The sequence below is a fragment of the Eschscholzia californica genome, unplaced genomic scaffold (genome assembly GCF_041429995.1).
Source record: "Eschscholzia californica isolate CP2 unplaced genomic scaffold, dmEscCali1.0.p SCAF_6, whole genome shotgun sequence".
Lineage (NCBI taxonomy): Eukaryota > Viridiplantae > Streptophyta > Magnoliopsida > Ranunculales > Papaveraceae > Eschscholzia > Eschscholzia californica.
In genome coordinates this window covers 33,826,313-33,846,361 of record NW_028238483.1, presented here as the reverse complement: position 1 = coordinate 33,846,361, position 20,049 = coordinate 33,826,313, and the positions used below count along the sequence as shown (strand labels likewise).

At 34.9% G+C, this 20,049-nt stretch overlaps 1 protein-coding gene and 1 pseudogene across 3 annotated transcripts; one reads left to right on the top strand and one right to left on the bottom strand.

The window, feature by feature from the left end:
* Window positions 1–459: 459 nt before the first annotated feature.
* Window positions 460–4,665, bottom strand: LOC147533893 (putative galacturonosyltransferase 3; annotated as a pseudogene). The gene is made up of 8 exons (XR_015228134.1): window positions 4,367–4,665; window positions 3,552–3,612; window positions 3,041–3,100; window positions 2,834–2,971; window positions 2,603–2,737; window positions 2,188–2,521; window positions 1,015–1,960; window positions 460–882 (listed from the first exon to the last, which is right to left on the bottom strand). The product of XR_015228134.1 is annotated as a putative galacturonosyltransferase 3 (transcript).
* A 12,034-nt stretch (window positions 4,666–16,699) lies between these two features.
* Window positions 16,700–19,733, top strand: LOC147533892 (E3 ubiquitin-protein ligase UPL5-like). Of its 2 annotated transcripts, XM_086648160.1 has the most exons (4): window positions 16,882–17,158; window positions 17,341–17,395; window positions 18,009–18,790; window positions 18,919–19,733. In XM_086648160.1, the coding sequence occupies exons 3-4, from the start codon at window positions 18,139–18,141 to the stop codon at window positions 19,596–19,598; spliced, it is 1,332 nt and encodes a 443-aa protein (XP_086504286.1). In that variant the 5' UTR covers window positions 16,882–17,158; window positions 17,341–17,395; window positions 18,009–18,138; the 3' UTR covers window positions 19,599–19,733. The 2 variants fall into 2 exon arrangements, with proteins under 2 accessions (XP_086504285.1, XP_086504286.1); XM_086648159.1 differs by having other exon boundaries at window positions 16,700–17,158; window positions 17,341–18,790.
* Window positions 19,734–20,049: the final 316 nt, after the last annotated feature.

Genomic DNA, 20,049 nt, shown 5'->3' with positions numbered 1-20,049 from the left:
AAGCCGAACCTCGTTAAATTCTGTTCGCATATTTGATTTTGACTTAGCTTTTCGATTAATCTTCATAATCGGATCAATCTTCATAATCGGATCAATTGTAATAGGCAGTTTCTAAAGTTTTAAATATTAGTATAAGCCGACCATCTCTAAATTGGATGCTCACCACCGACTTCAATTTTTGGAAACCAAAACCGCCTTGAGTTTATTGGAAACTGCCTACATGCATCCAAACTAAACCGCCTATATCCATCATATTAGAAACTTTAGAAACTGCCTATTACAGTATAGTATAGTATAGTATAGTATAGTATAGTATAAAGAACAAAACAATTTGGGCTTAGTGGGGTTTTCGACCATTTGATTCCCCAGATACCCATTTCATGACCTCTATTACCATGTAAAGCAATCCATCTCATCGAACAAGATACACATTTCAGGACAGGAACTAAGCAGTAACAATTTTCAGTCTAAAATCTAATCACAATTTCATTTCTTTTTAGTGAGAACTAATTGATTGAGTTGGGTATCACAGATAAGGACAAAGCAAAATGGGTATGGCATTACAGAAAATTTGCCATCTTGTATGGGGAAATCTAATCAAAATATCAGTCGAAGTTGATATTGCACCTTTGAAGGTATGGATTATCAAACATTACATATCTGGACCAGTATGATTTGTACTTGGTCACTGCCAGATCCAACCACGGCTTGTAGTTCCCGTTGTAGTGGACGACTGCTGCATTCTCTATCTCTGTTTGGTTAAGCGCTGGATCGTAACCAAGCCCTAAAACATGCCAGCTTCTATCTAATGGGTGTGAGGTTGTAGAATGTGATCAATCCTGGTGGCAGTGACCCAAGCTTCCAAAGCATCCGATCTTCATTCTGCCACAACGAAAACACATTAAAAAGCTTAGCATATGAATCAATATGATTGAATAGGACAAACGTTTCAATCAAGATATTAGCTTAGACAGAAACAGGAAAGAAGAGAGTGAGGTGATTGATTTTCCATACCATGTCCTGCCAGCGGTGATATATTCCAGTAATGTCCCGTTTCTTCCACTCCTTCAAATCGAACATGTTCATTCCAAATGCCCACCCACAAGCATTTGGATCAAAATTCTGAGATATCTTCGGATTAGAGAAGTTGAGATACTTATCAAACCGATGGAAACTCTCTTTACACGTTTCAACTGCACCATTAACCATCCCTTGCATATTGACAGACCAGAGAGGTGTCAAATCCTTTTGAACAACAATGTCATCGTCCAGAAATAGTATCTTATCTAGTTTCGAATACACTTCAGGAAGGTAAAACCTCAGATGGTTCAGCATAGACAAGTACTTGGGGTTCCTGTATTTAAGATTATCGGATCCATCTGACAAGGAAGACGGAAGATTCGCTTTGAAATAATATTCTTTTATTCGTGAAGATTCAAGTTGGTGAAGAACAGAACAGTAAGAAGAATTTAACCACTTGAATTCATCAATGTTCTCCACTTGGATAGCTGCACCTGAAGGAGAACTGACGAGGAACCACATCTTCATCGCTGCGTAATTCAGTTTGTCTGTGACTATATGGAATACATGCTTCTCAGGCTCTTTTGCATGTAATACGGTAGAATTAACAACCACGGACGTGGCAAGTACATTATCAGAAAATATAGCATAATGATACAGAGAGGAGTCCTCGAGCTTATATTTGTCTGTGATTTCTCTGCTTCCATGGCCCTGTGAGAAATAGTCTGTTGCAAGCTGAAGAGGGAGGCAATGCAGTGGTTTGGCAACAGTTTTTGCGGCTAAATGGATCAAGAATGCGCTTTTCTTCTTTAATGTATTTATGCTTTCTTCTGTTGACTGAAGCATGGCACGCAACTGCCTTGTTATTACACCAGAGTCATAAAACTGGTCCTTTTTTGTTGATAAAATATGACCCATAGCTTTTGCTCGATCAAGTGCACTGCAAGAGATTCAATTATAAGAAGGAAGATTATAAAATGTGAAAACAAGTGAATAGAGATATAAAATGCATAAAACGAAGTCTTGTTCCTAATATGATTTTACTAAGAAAATCATCTTCGCGCAGAATAATTTAGTTAACATAAACATATTTTATTTTCATATCCAGTAATGGGAGTTATGAAAAACAACTTAACGGTAGTTGGATTCAAACTGTGCCTTTAGTACCTTGGATGCAGCTCTGCATCTGAAGTAGCTTCTCCAATGACACGTTGATTATCTATGATGTGTTTCAGAAGAGAATCATAGACATGAAGTTCATTCTTGGACTTAGCAATACTTGCATATGCCTTCGCCATTATGATCTGATCCCGCATAAGTTTCAGACTAGAATCAGAGTTTGGGTTTTCGTAATCCCTCCTCCATATACTGTCTTTCCCCTGACAGTGGTGTTAAACTGTTTTGATCGTTCTATTGCTACTGCTTGCATCAGATTTTCAGCATCTTGATCATATTGTATTAGCTCTGCAGCTCGACGCTCCTTTCTTTCTTGACGTAATTCCTGAAAAACTATTATTGTCATAAACACAAACAATTCATAAAATGAATCTAGAAAATAGATTTAAAAGAACACTCATTTTACCCGACGTTTAAGCTTCACATAATTGATTGGAACTTCTTCATATTGACTCTCTCCAAGCGTAGACCCAGGCTCACCGGTTGAAAGTCTGAAACTGTCTTTTGTTCCCTTTGTGCCTTGTAGAGATAAATCCTCTTCCTGAAAGTCAGTCTGTTAAACATTAATTGGCTAGAGCTAAAAAGAACCTGTGAATTACTTTGTCATCTCAAACTAAACTGTGAATTAAAAGAGAACCTGTCTACTGCTTATTTTCTATGAGTTGTCGTCGTCTGGGTTTTGCCAGACCCACGAAGCAGATAGATCCTTAGAATTGACAGTATTAATCCGAACAGCACCAGTAGTATCAGTGTATGTTGCAGTTATTTTGATGTCCTGCAAAAGGTTAATGAATAAATTATTCATGGAACTTTTGGTGCACTTAAGAAAATATGCGTTAATTACCTCTCCTCTTTGTAGGTTGTGAAAGTTTCCTTCAGAACCGACTTGTTTGTAATCTCGCTCCTGCACATGCAACTTTTATTCTGAAATATGGGCCAGATGAGTGTAGTGCACAAGAAATTTAAACAACCACTAACACTAATTTGGAAGTGACACATTCTATCCTCTATTTTAAGCTAAACTTCACTTAGACCCAGTGTCTTTGTTTCGTGGAAGGTGAACAAGCATACAGTAAATGCTGATTCATGGCTTCATGCTACCTAAGCAACCTGCGAATCTTTGCAGGACAGAGCAAAAAATGCATGCCTTCACACCCTGAATTTGGACTCAACGGGTAGGAATTGATAAACTAAATAACAGTTCTAGTTGTTAAAATGAGTAGTGAAAAAACTTTGAGGGCATTTATACTCGATCTAATTCCAGGATATGCACATTATATACATATGGTTAAAAAAGTTGATATCTACAACTGTATTTGATATAGTTCAAGTTAAAATATGTATGAGTTAGAAACCTTTGCGCCATTGCTGTGCTTACAATCATACAGAGGTTGATATCCTTTGAGATTTATGTGACTGAAAGAATCAAAATATACAAAAACGAGTGTCAGGTGAAGGTGTTGCATCTAGAAAGAATCATACAGAGGTCGATATCCTTTGGAGATATTAAAACCTAGAGATTGATCAAGTAAATACCAAATAAGTAAGTGGCAGTAACCTTACATCATAGAGATATCTGATACATCCACTTTTACGAAAGTGACGCAGAAAATCACCAGCATTAACAAATTGTGAGATATAAATCAATGCTAACTCATTCTATCTAGTTGAGAACCAAGGGGTAAAAACAGGACAGATCCTCTCTTAACAACAATATATTCAAATTAGAGAAGTGAGATACTTAGAAAACCAATGGAAACTCTCTATGCATCCTGAAAAAACACCAATCCACTTCAAGTGGCATCCCTCCTTCCGATAAAAATGGAAATTACAGCCAATTAAAAACGAAATTAGTAGAGAACCAATGCAAGCAAACAACATAAATCATTCAGTGGCCTGTTAACAGATTAATAAAAAAGAAACAACAAGAACTTCACATTTTCATTTCACATCAAGTCTGAAATTTATCAAATCAAGAATGATTAGTAAACTAACCTTCCTACCTGCAAGAGAGTAATAACAAATACTACCAAATAACTATGATCCAAGAAAACCAGGTTCAAACAAAAATCCATATGAAACTAGATCCAAAAACCAAAATCAAGTCTAACAAAGTTAAAATTTAGGTCTCTAAATTCATAAGCTAAGTGTCTAATGTCCATAGGTGAACTGCAAATCAGACATCTTCTTGTTCATCAAGAGAAGCTTGTCTTCTAACTCCTTCTCCTTCCTCATAACATCTTTTTGTTCTTCTGAAAATTTCCTCATCATAATGTCAAGTTGAGCTTTCTTCTTGTCTATCTCTTCTTGGTGTTTCTTCTTGTTCTTTGCTTTTTTCTTGTCTTTCTCCATCTGCTCAACATTAATTTCTATTTCCTTGGAATGTTTCATCTCATCAGAGAAAATGAGTGCTCCTTTGATTCCTTCAATACGCTCTATATCTTCTTTAAGCTGCCGGATTGTCTCCATGATCAGAACTCAGAAGAGAGAGAGAAAGGTAGAGAGAGAAAGGCAGAGAGAGAAATAGAAATACGGTAGTGGTACTGGTATAGTAGCCTGACCAGTTACGCGCCCAAATAATCAGAGAATTATAGTGAGGTCCAAATGAAAATCTAAAAAGGGTTTTGGGTCTGGTCTTAAAATTAAATCTATTTTTGATCCTTTTGATATGTTCCTCCTACTAACCCCCACCTAAAAATTATATTACCATCAAATCCCTGCCAATTTTCACCACGGAAGGCATCATTAAAGATATAAACCCTCTTTGCTCTCTCTCTAACATCGCTTACGCTTCTGTCTCTCTCTTCGTAACCTCAGGTGAAACAGTGGACCAGACCCCTCACCGACCAACCAACTCTTGAATCGAGTGTTTGTCAACCGGCCAATCAAAGGGATATATCTTTGGGTACAAAAGCATTTTGAGTTCGATTTTGTTTTCAATTTCAGTCATGATGATTTTCTTCAGTTTCGAGTATATTTTGAAATGTCTTACAGTTTGTTGATAGAGAAATGCTAGAAAAGGCAGCGATTTGGACGTACTCCAGACCTCATCTGATGTGAAAGTGACACATGGGCGTGAGAATCCATTTCTAGTAGTTTAAAATATTGTTTTTAATCCATATTTTTGTTCGTTTTTAATCTAAGCCCCTCCTAAAAATTTTGATCTGGATCCTTGAAGATCAAAAGACCATTTCCAAGAGCCCACAACCTGAACAAAAATAGCAGAGGTTTTTTCTCTCTCGAAAAAAAAACACACAACCAACAAAAACAAAAAAGAAGCTTCCAACCTGGGAGCTCGTCAAACAGTACTCAACGTGATCTTAAACTTGCCGAAATCAAAGATGGAATATCAACTTATTAATAGAGTTTTATTTTCCATTGAGGGGTTTGATTCAGGTAATTAAATTAGGAACGTGATGTTTGGATTTGAAAAAGATTAAATTCTAATGCCAACTCTATTGATTTTGATTCGGGATCAAGTGGGAAAGAGAATGGAAATGATTAGGAAAAACAAATAATAAAGAGGGATTGTGATAAGAAATGACTGAAAAATTGGGAGAAAAGGGAGCTATGAGAGGGTTTAGAATAGATGGGTGAGATAGAGAGGGAGTCTCCCATTATTGATACCAAAGATTTTTTTTTTTTAGAAATCCACTGCAATCTACGTTAACCATTATCTGAGTTAAATCAATAATTAAAGGGATCTAAAGCCCAACAACATAAAACTTAAAGTCCGACAAACTTCCACCTTCTATGGGAATCAGACATTGAACCTTAAGAATTTTAGAATTTATGTTAATACTATCAACCACTTGGACAACCAAGTGTGAACAAAAATAAAAAAAGATCTATTTATATGGGTGGCCAGGGTTAAATGAGAGAAAAGAGAAGAAACAGGGTTAAAATATGAATTTCGTTTACTTTTTACACAAGAAACCCGCCGTGGTTGGCTAGAGAACTAATGGAAAAAACAAAGGGCAAATCTGGAATTTTAGTAGAAACTGTGGCCAAAAGATGCTACTGTTGACTAGAGAATTAATGGGAGTTTAGGCCGTTAGGGGAAGGGGACTAGGGGTTAGGATTAGGCAAGTTAACATGAAGCGTGGGTATGGGAATGTTGATGCGGCAGCAATGGCCGTCCGATCTCGGATGCATGGACACGTGAATCTTAACGTACCCGAGTACGCGAGGAAGGGTCAATCGCAAAACACCAGATTGAGCCTGTTGGAATAGTTTGGTTACTTCCCAAGTTGCGGAAAATAAGTAGCAGCGCCCTCCAATTCGCACCAGGTGACCCACTCGATCAAATGGATCCCGTGTTTGTCCCGAACCCATCTTTATTTGACTACAACTTTGATTTTGGTTAATTTACCCGTCCGAACTTCAATTTGAATTTTGTTTTCATCTACGGGTTAGTCTTTGACTCTAATTTTCACTCATATGTCGATCTTGTCCAAATTACAAGAATACCTATGTCTGTATATGATCGAAATGCCCTTTAAGTATCTTTTTTCCTTGTTTAGTCTTTTTTCACTCATAACTTGCAAAAGACACCTAATCAAGCAAACCAATGATTTTATTATAATAAAGCCTCGAAGTGGCCTAACTTGCCTAAATTAAACGACTTAGATGAGACACTTTCATAACCCATCAAGGACTAAGTCGATGCAAACACGGATGAAAAGTGTGATCATCAAGTGGACCTCGAAATTGAATATAACCCACAAAAAGAGAAATTGAATTGCATGAATTACTCCAACCATTTTATGAGTTGAATTTGGTGTTTTGGGTGAGAATGTGTTGATATGATTTGACAAGCTGTGTCTTCTTCTGTTCGATTCTTATTTTGTGATAGGTTTGGTTTATTGAGACCTTAGGTGATTGAAAATCTACTAGCTGTCTTGTGATCCAACCTACTATTTTTTCAGGCGATAAAGATCAGAAGTTGCCACTTGTTTGATCTTCGTCCGCCAACTCATAGCTTCGTTTGTAGTTTTCTCTTTTGAGATAGGTAGTTTATTTGGAGTTCTTTTTCCTACATTTATAGTATTTTCTTTCAAATTAAGCACCAAAGCACAAAAAAAAGTAGGTAGACAATGATATAGGGAGTAAAAGTTCTATAATTTTCGGCCAAAGTAATAGGCGGAAAGTCAAAATAGATCCGAACAAAGAAAAAAGATAGGGTTCGGCCAAGCTACTGATCTTCTCAGGTCGGAAGAAGGCATCTCAAGCGCACACCCCCAACTCTAGATTTGAGAACAACCCAAGCTAGTTGTAATGGAGCTCACGCCCCATCTGTGCAAGCAGAACTGTTGTTGTTCGCATTCAAGACCTGATAGAGTACAAGAAAAAAGGGGTCTGGCGATAAAAACATTTGTCGTTAATCTATATATTTTGATTTCAGGAAATTTTTATCGACTAAATATATTTTGTCGTCATTTAATCGTAGAAGCACCGTTAGAGGAAGTGTTTAGTGGGCAAATAAAAATATGAGGAGCATTGTGGGTGCAACCCATGTAGCCAGTGCACCAACACACCACGACCCGGTGGTGTTGGGAAAGCTCATTACAAGTGCAGTCCTGGATGTGGCTGTGTCAAGTGTGCTTCTTGAATTAATGTTGTAATGAGCAGTAATATTTTGACATAATGAGTGACTGTGTCTACACATGTCAATCGCATGGACCAAATAAAATAAAATAAACATATCAAGTCAGAATGACATATTTTCGTGGGTTCACTTGGCATGTTTGTAGAATTTGAAACTTTTCCAACTTGTTGTATAGGTGCCCCGAAAAATGTTATAGTAGCCTGAGTTGTTGGGCCTCACAAATTTGGTAGGTGCACACAAACATTGGGAGGCCCGTAATCTAGCTAACAACCTTCTAGTTCTAGGGTCGGCGGAAACAATTTGGGGTCAATACACTTACCAATTTTACCTGCCACACTCACATCTCCTTGACATCAACAAAAACTACCTTAGATGTGAGTGTATATAACAAAAATGGAGAGTCATTTAAAATTTCCCTTTGGGGTCCTAGCCTAAGGGGGGTTGAAAATGGGGGCTTTTATATTGCATGCTATAAATAAAAATGTAAGAGAGGATTTTGAACCTTTGATTTCTCGCCACATGATGTGAATTCTTAAGTACAAACAATAATTTTAATCTAAGTCAAGAAAATATAGAAACAACAAATAATCGAAGTTTACTTGTGTCTAGAGAGGTCTTTCCATCAAATACACCTAAACCAATTAGAGTAAGAAATTCTTCAATTACTTCCATCCGACGGAAGTGGCAAATGTTGTAATTTTCATACATAGTGGTCTACGTTTCTTGCACACACATGTTGTAGATTCTCTAAATAATTGAAACATCCGCTCCTGCGTATAAACAATTTTAGATGTTTATAAATAATAATAATAATACGAACATTAAATTTAAACTCACAAACATAACCTGAAATAGAATGAAGTACTTATAGGCTTATATGCTTAATACAAGTACAAAATTATTAGTAAGTCTTCTTACCAGAAACATAATCTTACACATGAAAGTGAAAGTAAAAAGACATATATGTATAAGAGAGAGAGAGAGAGAGAGAGAGAGAGAGAGAGATGTTACTTTGAAACTAAAGAAAAGTTGAAAAAAAAAAACTTCATTATGGACAACCTTTAATGAAAAAATAACAGAAACATATGTGAAATAGTTAGAGTACAAAAAGAACTTTGAATAATATAGCTATAAATGGCAGTGTTTGGAAACTTTGTTATGGTTTTCCACACGGAGAAATTTCATAATGGGAAATACTATAAGGAACATAGGAATCTTCTTGTAGTCCTCGGGTATAAGAAGCAATGGGGAAGGACCGGGTGAAGAATGTTGAATGTTATTCCAATTATTTTCAAATGGCATGAAAAAATGAGTGAAAAACCCAAAAATCTAGACCCTAATAAGAAAAAAACCCACTCGAAAATAATAATGTCAAAAAAACCCATTTTTTTAACATTTTTCAAAATGTTCACAACATATGTAATTATGTTGTTAACAAGGCAACATATTTTTTTCATAATTCCATTTTTACCCTTATATGTTGACAACATATATCATTGTGTTGTTATAAAATGTTGACAATATCTATAATAATGTCCCGACTTATTATAAAATGTTGGCGTCATATATAATTATGTTCTTAACAACATATATAATGTATTAGTCAAAATATTATTTGTTCGTTAACGGATTTGTTAAATACAAAGGATAATATGCATAACATTTTAATTTTTGTAAAGGACAAATAAAAAATGCTTTAGTCTTTATATTTATGTCGAAAGCAAAACAGAAAATGCGAAAACCATTTATTTTTTCACAAGACAAATCGAAAAATGTTGTAGCCAAAATGTTTGTGTTTGTTTGTCTATGTAAAATGCAAAAGAAAAAAATGCGAAATATTTTGGCAAAACAATGTCTAAGCAAAAACGAATTTGTTCAAAAATTTACAAATTGTTGAGACAAACTAAGATTTGTTCAGAAATTTACAAAATTGTCGAGAGCAAACCAAGAATTGTTCAGAAATGTTCAGAACGCTGATTTGGGCGGAAAATTTCATTTTGGAGGGTAAAATTGTATTTTTACCTACTGGGTTTTTTCCTCATTATTATTTAGTATCGGGCCTGATTCTCTTTAACTTCCTCATTTTGGGCCTTATAATTACCGGCCCATTAAAATGGCTTAAATATGTTGGATGCTATGATGCGGTAGGAAACTGGCTAGGCAAATCTCTTGTTTTTCGACCAAAAAACTATCTTACATGAGTTACCAAGCATCTGAGATCCTATAACTTCTTATTGAGCTAGCAACAAAATTGGGTGGAAGATATGCTGACTTAATTTAACACTTTTATCTGTAAACTCTTCATAGATTTAATATACCCATACCGAAGGAGGGTGGAAGTGGAACCGTGGAAGACCGACTTCTTCTGTGCCTCTCTATCTTTAACTGCCAGTTTTTCTTATTCTTCTCCTTCACAGCCACATTAATCCAAAATAAGTAAAATACATTTGAAGACGCACATGTTTTGAAATTCAAAATCTATATAATAAAACAGAATGAATTTGTGTTGATTGGGACAATTTTTTTTTTTTTAAATTTGAATATTATTTAGGAGCCCTTACTCATTTTGCAATATGATTCTTAAATCTTTAAGATCCTCATAATTTTAATAGTTTAAGGAAATAAACCGTAAGATCACATTTCAAAAATCATGACGGAAGTTTGCTTATAGGATATAGAAAGACAAATTTGTTTTCCATACATTGAAATTGGCGGGACCCGACTTAAGGAAGGAAAGGGATTAACCCTTTAGGGCATCTCCAATGCAAAACTCAAAAAAATTTCTATTCATCCTATGTGTCAAGTTTCAATTGAGATTCTCACTCTTAGATGGAGTCAATAGAGATCCTCAAATTTTTGGTGTCTCCAATGCAAAACTCTAAACTTATCTTATTTACTTATGTGTCATGGTTATTTTTGTAAATAAATAATTAGTTATTTTTGAAAATATAGAAGACTCGATTTCTATTGGTTGAAAATCAAATATTGATGAGGTGGACAATTAGAGATATCTCAAGAGGACACTCTATTTCTAGAGTGTCCTCTTGAGATATCTCTATTCCACCCTCGACACGTCATCTTAGAGATCCAAATAGAGTGTTGCATTGGAGATGGTTTAAAAGAAAAATTCTAAAAATCTTAAGTGGCACTCGGAATTTCTAAGATTGAGTTTTGCATTGGAGATGCTCTTATGCCCGATATGATTTTTTTTTTTTTTTGATGAAGGTATACCCGATATGATTTAGTTTCATGTTAGGATAACTATTGGGAATCAAAATCTTTTTAAGTGACACCTCAATAAAAAAAAAAAAAAAGTGACACCTCAATCAATTGAAGTTTTTTTTTTTTGTTGAACTAGCTTTGCATTAATTTATAAAAACGTTATTACAATATTTATCAACTAAAATACAAGGAACATTCTTCCACGTCTTGCTTTTGTTTCTTTTCCTTGCCCATTTCGCTAATTTGTCTGCATTCGAGTTGAGTTCTCTCCTTGTGTATTTGAATTAGACCGCATCGAATTCTTTTCTACTTTCTCGAATTCTTCTGATGTGGATATGAGATTGCCAGCTAATTGTATGATGTTTGTTGTGAAGGTGTTTGATTAGATTGATGTTGTCACTTTCAATGATTATTGATTTATGATTCTTTGCTTTCGCCCATTCTAAACCGAATAAGATTGCCATGGCTTCACATTCTTCACTGTTTCTCGCTCTCGCTGATTTGACTTGCGCTGCTATAAATTTTGATTCTACATCATGAGCAATTAAACTGATTCCCGTATTGGATGTTACATTTAAGAACGATGCATCTACATTAATCTTAATAAAGTCATTGGTCGGAGGCTGCCATTTTTCTTTGGTTTTTTGGTTGTTTTTCTCGGGTTTTTTGTTATATTTCGGAAAGTTTTCTATCATTTTGATAATTTGATGGAGATCATTGATTTCATGTTGAAAACAGTGGTCACATCGTATTTTCCATAAGATCCATAGGATAGTAGTAAAGTGAATATTCTCTTTCGTATAAAAAAGGTCAGGATTTTCTTCCCACGAGAAGATCCACTCCTCAATGGACATGATATTCTCTGAGATGATATTGAATTTGAACCATATATTTTTCGCTATAACACAGTGTAATAGAGCATGCTCAATAGATTCAGTGTCTATGCAATTTGGGCATTTAGTGTTGTTATCAATGTATTTACCAATTCTCTCTCTAACCGGGAGAGCTTTGTTACAAATTTTCCATATGAAGATTTGGATACGTGGAATGGTCGGGAGAGACCAGATGAACTTCCAGTTATGAGAGCTAGGATTCTGGGTGATATTATTGGTGCTTAAGTGATGGTACATAGATGCAACAGTGAATTTACCCGATTTGGTGAGCTTCCATTTGAGTTGATCTTTACCTTCGTTGTTCACCGGGATGGCTCTGATGAGGTTCTGAGTATTGGAATCAAAGTTGGCATTGAGTGCATTATTACTCCAATTGTTATTCGTGATAAGCTGAGCCACTTTGGTTAGATTGGAGTTGTTGTTGTTTATCAACGTTCCATTTATTTCAGGGATCCAGTTGTCAGACCATATATTAATATCATTACCTGAGTGTACCTCCCAAGTGGATAGATTTTCAATGATGTTGTAGTGTTTTCTTATATTTTTCCAGATCCAAGAGTGATGTGCCTTTGTTGTGCCTATAAAATAGAGGTAGTTGTTGCAAATAAAGAGGAGTCAACATGCATTTATAAATGTCATTATTATTATTCTTTGCGAGCGTGGTGGATATGGTGTTTGATTGCTAATAAGTCCAAATATTAATCTTATGTTAAGTGTTAGAGAAAACTTTCGTGCCAGAGACACGGACTATAAGCTACTATTAATTAAAACTAAAACCAGACATTTCTTCAAACACCTCATGCTCTCAGAGAAATTTAAGTAAACCGAAAAAGATTTTGAAAGAGTAACCAAAACTAAAATCTGAAATCAGTAGACATTTCTTCAACCACCTCAAACTCTCCGAGAAAAAAAAGGAAGAGTCCGTTCAAGATGATAATTGCAAGTGATTTTTGGAGATTTCAGATTGTAAGATATGTTACATATGTAAGATGCGAGATTGTAATAACCCGATTTAATTAAACAAAAATTAAGCCTGTACTAGAAAACAAATTGCCACAACCCCACCCTCACAGTAAACATGATAATTTTAACTGAACTGCAATGACATTCAAACTTCCACGCCTCCTTCAGTTCATACGATTTGGATGTGGTTTTGATTTTTTGAGAGAGGGAATTGAGAGAGAAAATGTGGGAAGGAGAGTTTCTTCTATTTTTTGGGAGTAAAGAAATAAAAACAAACCACAAATTGAACGAGTACAATTGAAAGTTTTCCGTTAGTAATTCAGCTGTACAAATAACGGGTTGTGTTGCTCTAACATATATGATGGAGCACGCTCTAAACGAAAATGTGGTGCGACACATTCATATAAATGTGGTGCAACGCATTCATATAATGTTGGGCATGGTCAAGGTATATCAACCGTAGCCAAACATTATCGAACATACAGTAAAAAGTCGAGTAGGACAAAAGACTAGATAAATAAAAAATACTTACATTTGTGGGAATTACTTATACACACACGCATATACTGGGGCGGCCCAGGCCCAAAGCAGCCAAAGCAGCTGCTTTGAGCCCCAACCTAACCATCCTAAGAAAGGGTTTAGAAGTATTAGCAGTTCACTAGTTGTATATAGGCACTCTTAATTTCTTTTACCCAAACTAAAGAACGGATCCTAGTGTTTGTAATAATAAAAGGGCCCAACCTCATATAATTCAAACAAAATAACAAGTTATGGGCACACACCCAAATTTCTTCTCTCTGTTAGGTCATCCTCATCCAAATCACTTTATCTTCATTCTCTTGCTGTGTACAAGCACAATGGTGTATTTTCTTTTTCTACCTCTCCCTAACTTTATTTTGTGGTACTAACTTCTTTTCATTTAGTTCAACAAAAAAAAAAAAAAATTCATTAGTTTTTATTGTGTTATTAATACATCAAATTAAGTCTCAAAAAAAAAAAATATAATTTGAATCGGTATCTCTTTAAATTTCTTAAATATCCTTGTAAGGTATGTTAAATAATAAGCTTCTCTTCATTTCAATGTTTCGATGCAACAAGGACAACAATTAAATCAACAAAAAAAAAAAACAAGGACAACAATTACTGTTAAACCAATAATATTATATTTTTCAAATTTTTATTTATAATTGAATCAATATGAAATTATGTGATAAATATATCTCAAAAGTTCCATTCTAAAATTGGATTTTTTGACTTTATCCACTCAACACTAAATGGTAATTAAGTTTACCGTTGGACTTACTATTTTCGACAAAATACTAGGGGCGATGTTTGGAGTAAAAAAATTAGAGTCGTAAGTTAAATAATCTACGAACAATATAAGTCTTTACGAATCACATACTTGATTGAACCAAAGCCTAAAATAAGAAATTACAATTACCAAAATCATGTTACGATATCATTATTCATGGTAGTCATATTCTTTTTTACACGCTAAACATTGACTCGTTGTTTTTAACCAAAGTAGTAAGTCAAAGGAAGTAAACTCAATCACTAATTAGTAATGAGGGGGTAAGCTCATAAAACCCTATAAAATTATGTGATAACGTTGTTACATGGGTATGAATTACTGATTTCTTTGTATTTGCTTCAAATCACAATGAGGTGCTCACATGTTTCGACGAAGAGTTGAGTCTTTGACTCTTTTATGGTGTGTTTTTAGATCGTGAGATTCTAATTGTCTTTGCAATGAAAGGAGAAACAACGCAGGTTAGTCCACGTGACACTATCTAACTTTTCTGTGGGGAAATTGATATCTTATTTTAAGTTATTATCCAACTAATCTTTGACCAGATACTTGTTGTATTTTTTTTTTGTTGAGAGACCAGATACTTGTTGTAGACAATTATATCATTATAATTTCGGTGGACAATTTTTTTTTCTTAAATGGTATCAGTGGACGGACCTCACAGTTCACTCCTTTTTTGCTAACCAAATTGTCGCTTACATTGTTCAGCCATTTCCCCACCTTAACTCAATAAAAGAGTAAATTCTTTTAATAAACCCCTGGTAAATTTTTTTATAATCCCGTGGCTATTACGTTGACAAATTGTAAAAATTTGTCTTATGATTTTGGGATTTGATATATGCCATAATCGAATTCCACAATTTAAGATGGTTTGAAATTCAGTGTTTAATGTAATACTAGTCAAATTGATTTGACGTCATTACCATTAGTTCGTCTTAGTGATGTTATATTATCAAAATACAATATTGTCCAAAATGGTTATTAGGTCGGTAAAATTTTTTTTTTCTCTGAATGTAAGGTAACAAATTAAAATTGTAAAAATAGAGATTAACACCAGTTAGCTTAGATGACTTCCAACGAGTAAAATATTTCAAATACTTTTTTTTTTATGAAAGAAATATTTCAAGTACTTAATTTTTAATTATTTTTGTGATAAAAATATCATGTTACAAAATATTGTAATCTACAACCGAAAATACTTAGTCATAAAAAATTTATTCTTACGATTTTCGGTGTCATTTGTTAACGAAAAAAATTCTTATTTGAAAAGTTTTTAGCGACAAATTTCTCATTTCGAAAATGTTTAGCGACAAAAAATCTAATGGTTAGGAAATATATTTTCGCCGACCAAATAATATATCACTAATTGTTTCTTTTTTTGTGACAAAATTAGATTGTGTGGCGAAATATAATATTAGCAGTAATTATTTATTTGGTCATCAAATATGTATTTCTGCGACGTAAGAGGGAAATATAATATTAGCAGTAATTATATATAGTCACTAATAAGAGACTATTTGGTCAAAAATACATCTTTAGCAACGAGATATTATTTTGTCTCTAAATTCCGTCGCCAAAACTTTTGTAGGACGTAAGAGGGAATATAATTTTTTCTTTTCAATTTTAGCAACGACCTTAACAACTAAATTTTGATATGGTTGTTAAAAGAAAAATTTCGCGATAATTAGTCTCTTAGTTGACGAATCCCACTATTAGTGACGAAATTTAAATTATCGCTACAAATTTGGTCGCTAAACCGAAATTTTCTTGTAGTGGAGTTGTGCCCCCTTTTGTGTCGGTTAAGCTTGGTCATCTCCTCCTTTTTCCTCTTTCAAGCTCTGTAGCCCCAAACCCTGGTTCTTCTTTAGCAAAAACCCTAAAAATTCAATCCCCCTTTTCGATGTGTTTTTCTCATACTTCTAAAAACGAAAGTCTTGATTCGGTATAAGACCATTGACTTGGTCTTCTTAAAGGGTCTTCTTTAGACTATTGGGTTTGGGTTTGGACTTTGATTCTAATTTAGAACCCAAGGGGTTGCTTCTTCATATGTCTCTACATCTCTAATTTTTGGAAAGATCAAAATATCTCTTGACTTGTTTCTTTCATAACTTCCCTGCCCGAATTCCAATTCGACTTCCCACTACAAAAAAATGGCTTATTTGGGACGGTAAAAACCCGTCCGTAAATGTCACAAACCCGAGCCTAATACGTAAGTGGGAAATTTAAAATCTGAAATTTTTTTAAAAATATATTAATTCGAAAATAATATAAACACGATTTCATATACACAAGGTCACTCACGTTTTTCGCCCACCCACAAAATATCTACACACGTTCCCAGTTACACAAATTTTAGGCGTACGTCCCGAATGCATTGAGGTTGATTTTTTAGACCGAGTTGAGGCTTAAAATTTAGGGTCGTAAAAAAATGATTTTTCTGCCTAAGGTAGGTTGGCATTGGAGTTGTTGTAAGAGCGTCTCAAATGGGACACTCAAACTCTAAAACTTAGAGTGCCGCCTAGTATTTATAAAAATTTTGTTAATAAACTTCCAATAAAACACTCTATGATGATGTGAAACATTTATTAATAAAGACTCTTAAGAAAATCTTCAACAAAAAAAAAAAAAAAAAAAAAAAAAGACTCTTAAGAAAAACACTTTAAAATTAAAGTGTGTTCGTGACACTGTTCAAGTGCCACTTGAAATTTAGGAAAGTGACTTTTAAAGTGGTCATTGGAGTTGATATGAGGTCGGCCGGGCCGAGGCCTTCAATTCTATAATTTTTAGAAACCTAATCCTAGGAGAAGACCAACAGAAGGGAAATTCAGAAATTGGAAATCCTTCATACTAATATTTAGGAACTTTAGATCTGGAGGGAGAGACAGACAAGTCTACGGTAGAAGATCACTGGAGTTGTAGAGAGAAAACTTCTGATCGATCGATATATATTAAGCTAACCTCAGTCAGGTATGAATATGAAACACTTCTCTCCCTCAAGCACCTTCTTTTGTAGAATATGAAACATTGCTTGTAACCTTGAAAAAAATTTGATCTTTTTAGCTTTTGATGAGTGAAACTGAAAAAATTTGATCTTTTAGCTTTTGGTGAGCGAAACTTAACTTTCTTTTTATCCTTTTCTCTTATAACAGAGGATGGAAGACGAAGACTTTATCAAAACTGAATCAGATGAGGGACGATTCTTATGTAAGTTAAAATACTCAAATTATCTTACGAGAGACCTTCTAGGCAAGAATTGTCATAAGCCAGCGGTAAGAATCCTGAGAAATATGTCTGCCTGTATTTCGTGCCTCGTGAACTGTGGTGATGATGATGTTGGATCGAGAGGAAAATACCTAGTAGCTTGTACGAGGAAATACTTAGAGATGACACCCGTTAATCGTAAGAAACTAGAGCATATGAAGTTATTCGAGTACTATAAAATGCTTAATGAACTTGTCAGTCTATACAAATCTCCCATTAAAAATAACAAAGAGATAGCGGAGGAATCAATTCGTCTCATTCTCTATCCTAACATTCTATCCTTTCCTGTACCCACTCAACATAGATTTGCTTCTCTTATATTAGAGTTATGCTATCTTCTCCGTGATCACAAAACAACTTCAGAACGTTTGTTATACCACTCTTGTCGTCAAACTTATGAAGCTCTAGTGAAATCAATTGGTCCTGGAAACACTAGGAGACTTTTCTATTCTTGCGTCCCAGATACTTTTGTTCGTGACTTTTACCATTTTATAAGGGAGCTCACACAACAATTGCTTGTGAATATGAAGTTGATCCGGGAATCGTGCTTTTGCAGAGTTCCTCCTGAATTAAAGTCACGATTCGAGAGAGATGTTGTTGAGTTCTCTACATTTACACTCCATACGTGTACGAATATTAAAGAGCACGTGATATCAATACTAGGTCTATCACTTGACTCGCTTCCCATGGTGGCTTCTGAGGATGTGATGGGAAAGTCAAATTATGTGAAGGAACTTAGACCATTTTATGATGATTTTAGTAACTTGCTAAACAGCGTTGATCTTGGTTTAACTTATATGGATGATGGAGTTGAGTACACAAGATGTACTGAGTGTGAATTTAATCATGGGTGGTGTTATTATCTCTCTATTCTCAAGGAGTTAGACATGATCTCTAAGATTTATCATCCTGCACAAAAGAACCTCTCCTCTTGCTTGAGTTCTCACCGAGATTCGATAAACAAACTTGTGATGAGGTCAAAGAGAGGCGACGATCATCAATGGCTTCTTAGATATAAGAGTTTATTAAATAATGAATCTCGAAAACATTTGATCACCGTGATGTTTCCAGATCAGGTTAAGAATGGTTGTGACCACATGAAGGTCATCATTGACAAATCAAAGTTATTCGTCGATTCTTTTGAGCATGTTGGGCTCGCCGACGCCATTTTGTTGCGGAATGGAATCACACTTCAGTTCAAAAATGAGGTTGCTTTTGAAGCAAGTCCTGGCATTCTAAAAGAATGGTTCCTCTTGGTATCCCAACATTTATTCACTCCACAAAATTCTCTGTTTGTATCATGCCCACATGACCCTCAAAGGCTCTATCCTAATCCAGGTATATTCACCATTTCAACATTTGTTCAATATTCTGAATTGCTGTTTTTGGGTTTTCATTATGTTATATTTTGTGTGTTCAACTATATTCTTTGTCAATCCCTTAACTCATTCTATCTATGTTTGCAGGGAAAGTAAATTCTCAACAACTTGAGTATTATCGCTTTTGTGGTCGAATAATCGCTTTAGCAATGATGCATGATGTGCAAATAGGCGTCGGTTTTGATCGCTTGTTTTTCTTGCATTTATCTGGATCTACAATTACTTTGGAGGATATACGAGATGCAGATCCATATATGTATAAAAGCTGCAAGGATATTCTGGAAATGGATACTAAGTTCATAGATTCGAATGGTTTGGGACTAACATTTGTTTGGGAAACTGAAGAAGTAGACGAGTCTGGGTCCAGGAGAAAAATTGTGGAGTTGTGTCCTGGAGGTAGCACAATGGTCGTGTATAGCCTGAACCGAGAAGAATATATAGAACTCGTTATACAACATTGTTTTGTAAGATCAATTGCAGAGAAGGTAAAACTATTTACCCGAGGTCTTGATGATGTTCTTACTCGAAGCTGTCGAAAGAGGTTATTTCAAAGTATAGAGTTGGAAGATCTTGATCATATATTATTGGAAAGAACAATTTGTGAAACGAATTGGGAGGAACATAGGAACAACAATGAAGCCGTTGATGGTAGGACGACTCCTTTTCATAGAATAATTGAAACCACCTTATCCGTTTCTAGGCAAAAGTCTTCTCATCTGCAATTGAAATGTAGAGACCAACATCGTCCCTTTCGTTTTGTTATCTAATTATTGTTCATCGTATTTATCACTTGTTGTAGACAATTGTTTTGTTTTATTAATTTATTTGTTGTCAAGTAATAAAGTTTCTAGGCTGTTTTGAACCCTAAATTAATTCAAGTAGATGCAAAGTATTTGTTCTAATGTACTGGTACATTTTAATTCCGGTGGTTAAGATACTGGAGCCACCCCATTTCATCAGTTCATTTTGCATATATCATTATAGCGATTGACACTTCATAGTGGAGTGCCTCGACAAACTTCTTATAGTCATCGATTGGTATTTGGTGATACGCGTCATAGTAGAGTTAGTTATTTTGCTTCTCTATACCACAATCTATTGGGGCACCAGGATGTGTTTGTCTGTGCTACTTCAGGTCATCGGAAGCAAGTTGGAGTTAATCTGAATTGACAGACGAAGACCCAAACCATAACATAAGTATTTATCTAAATCAGAAGT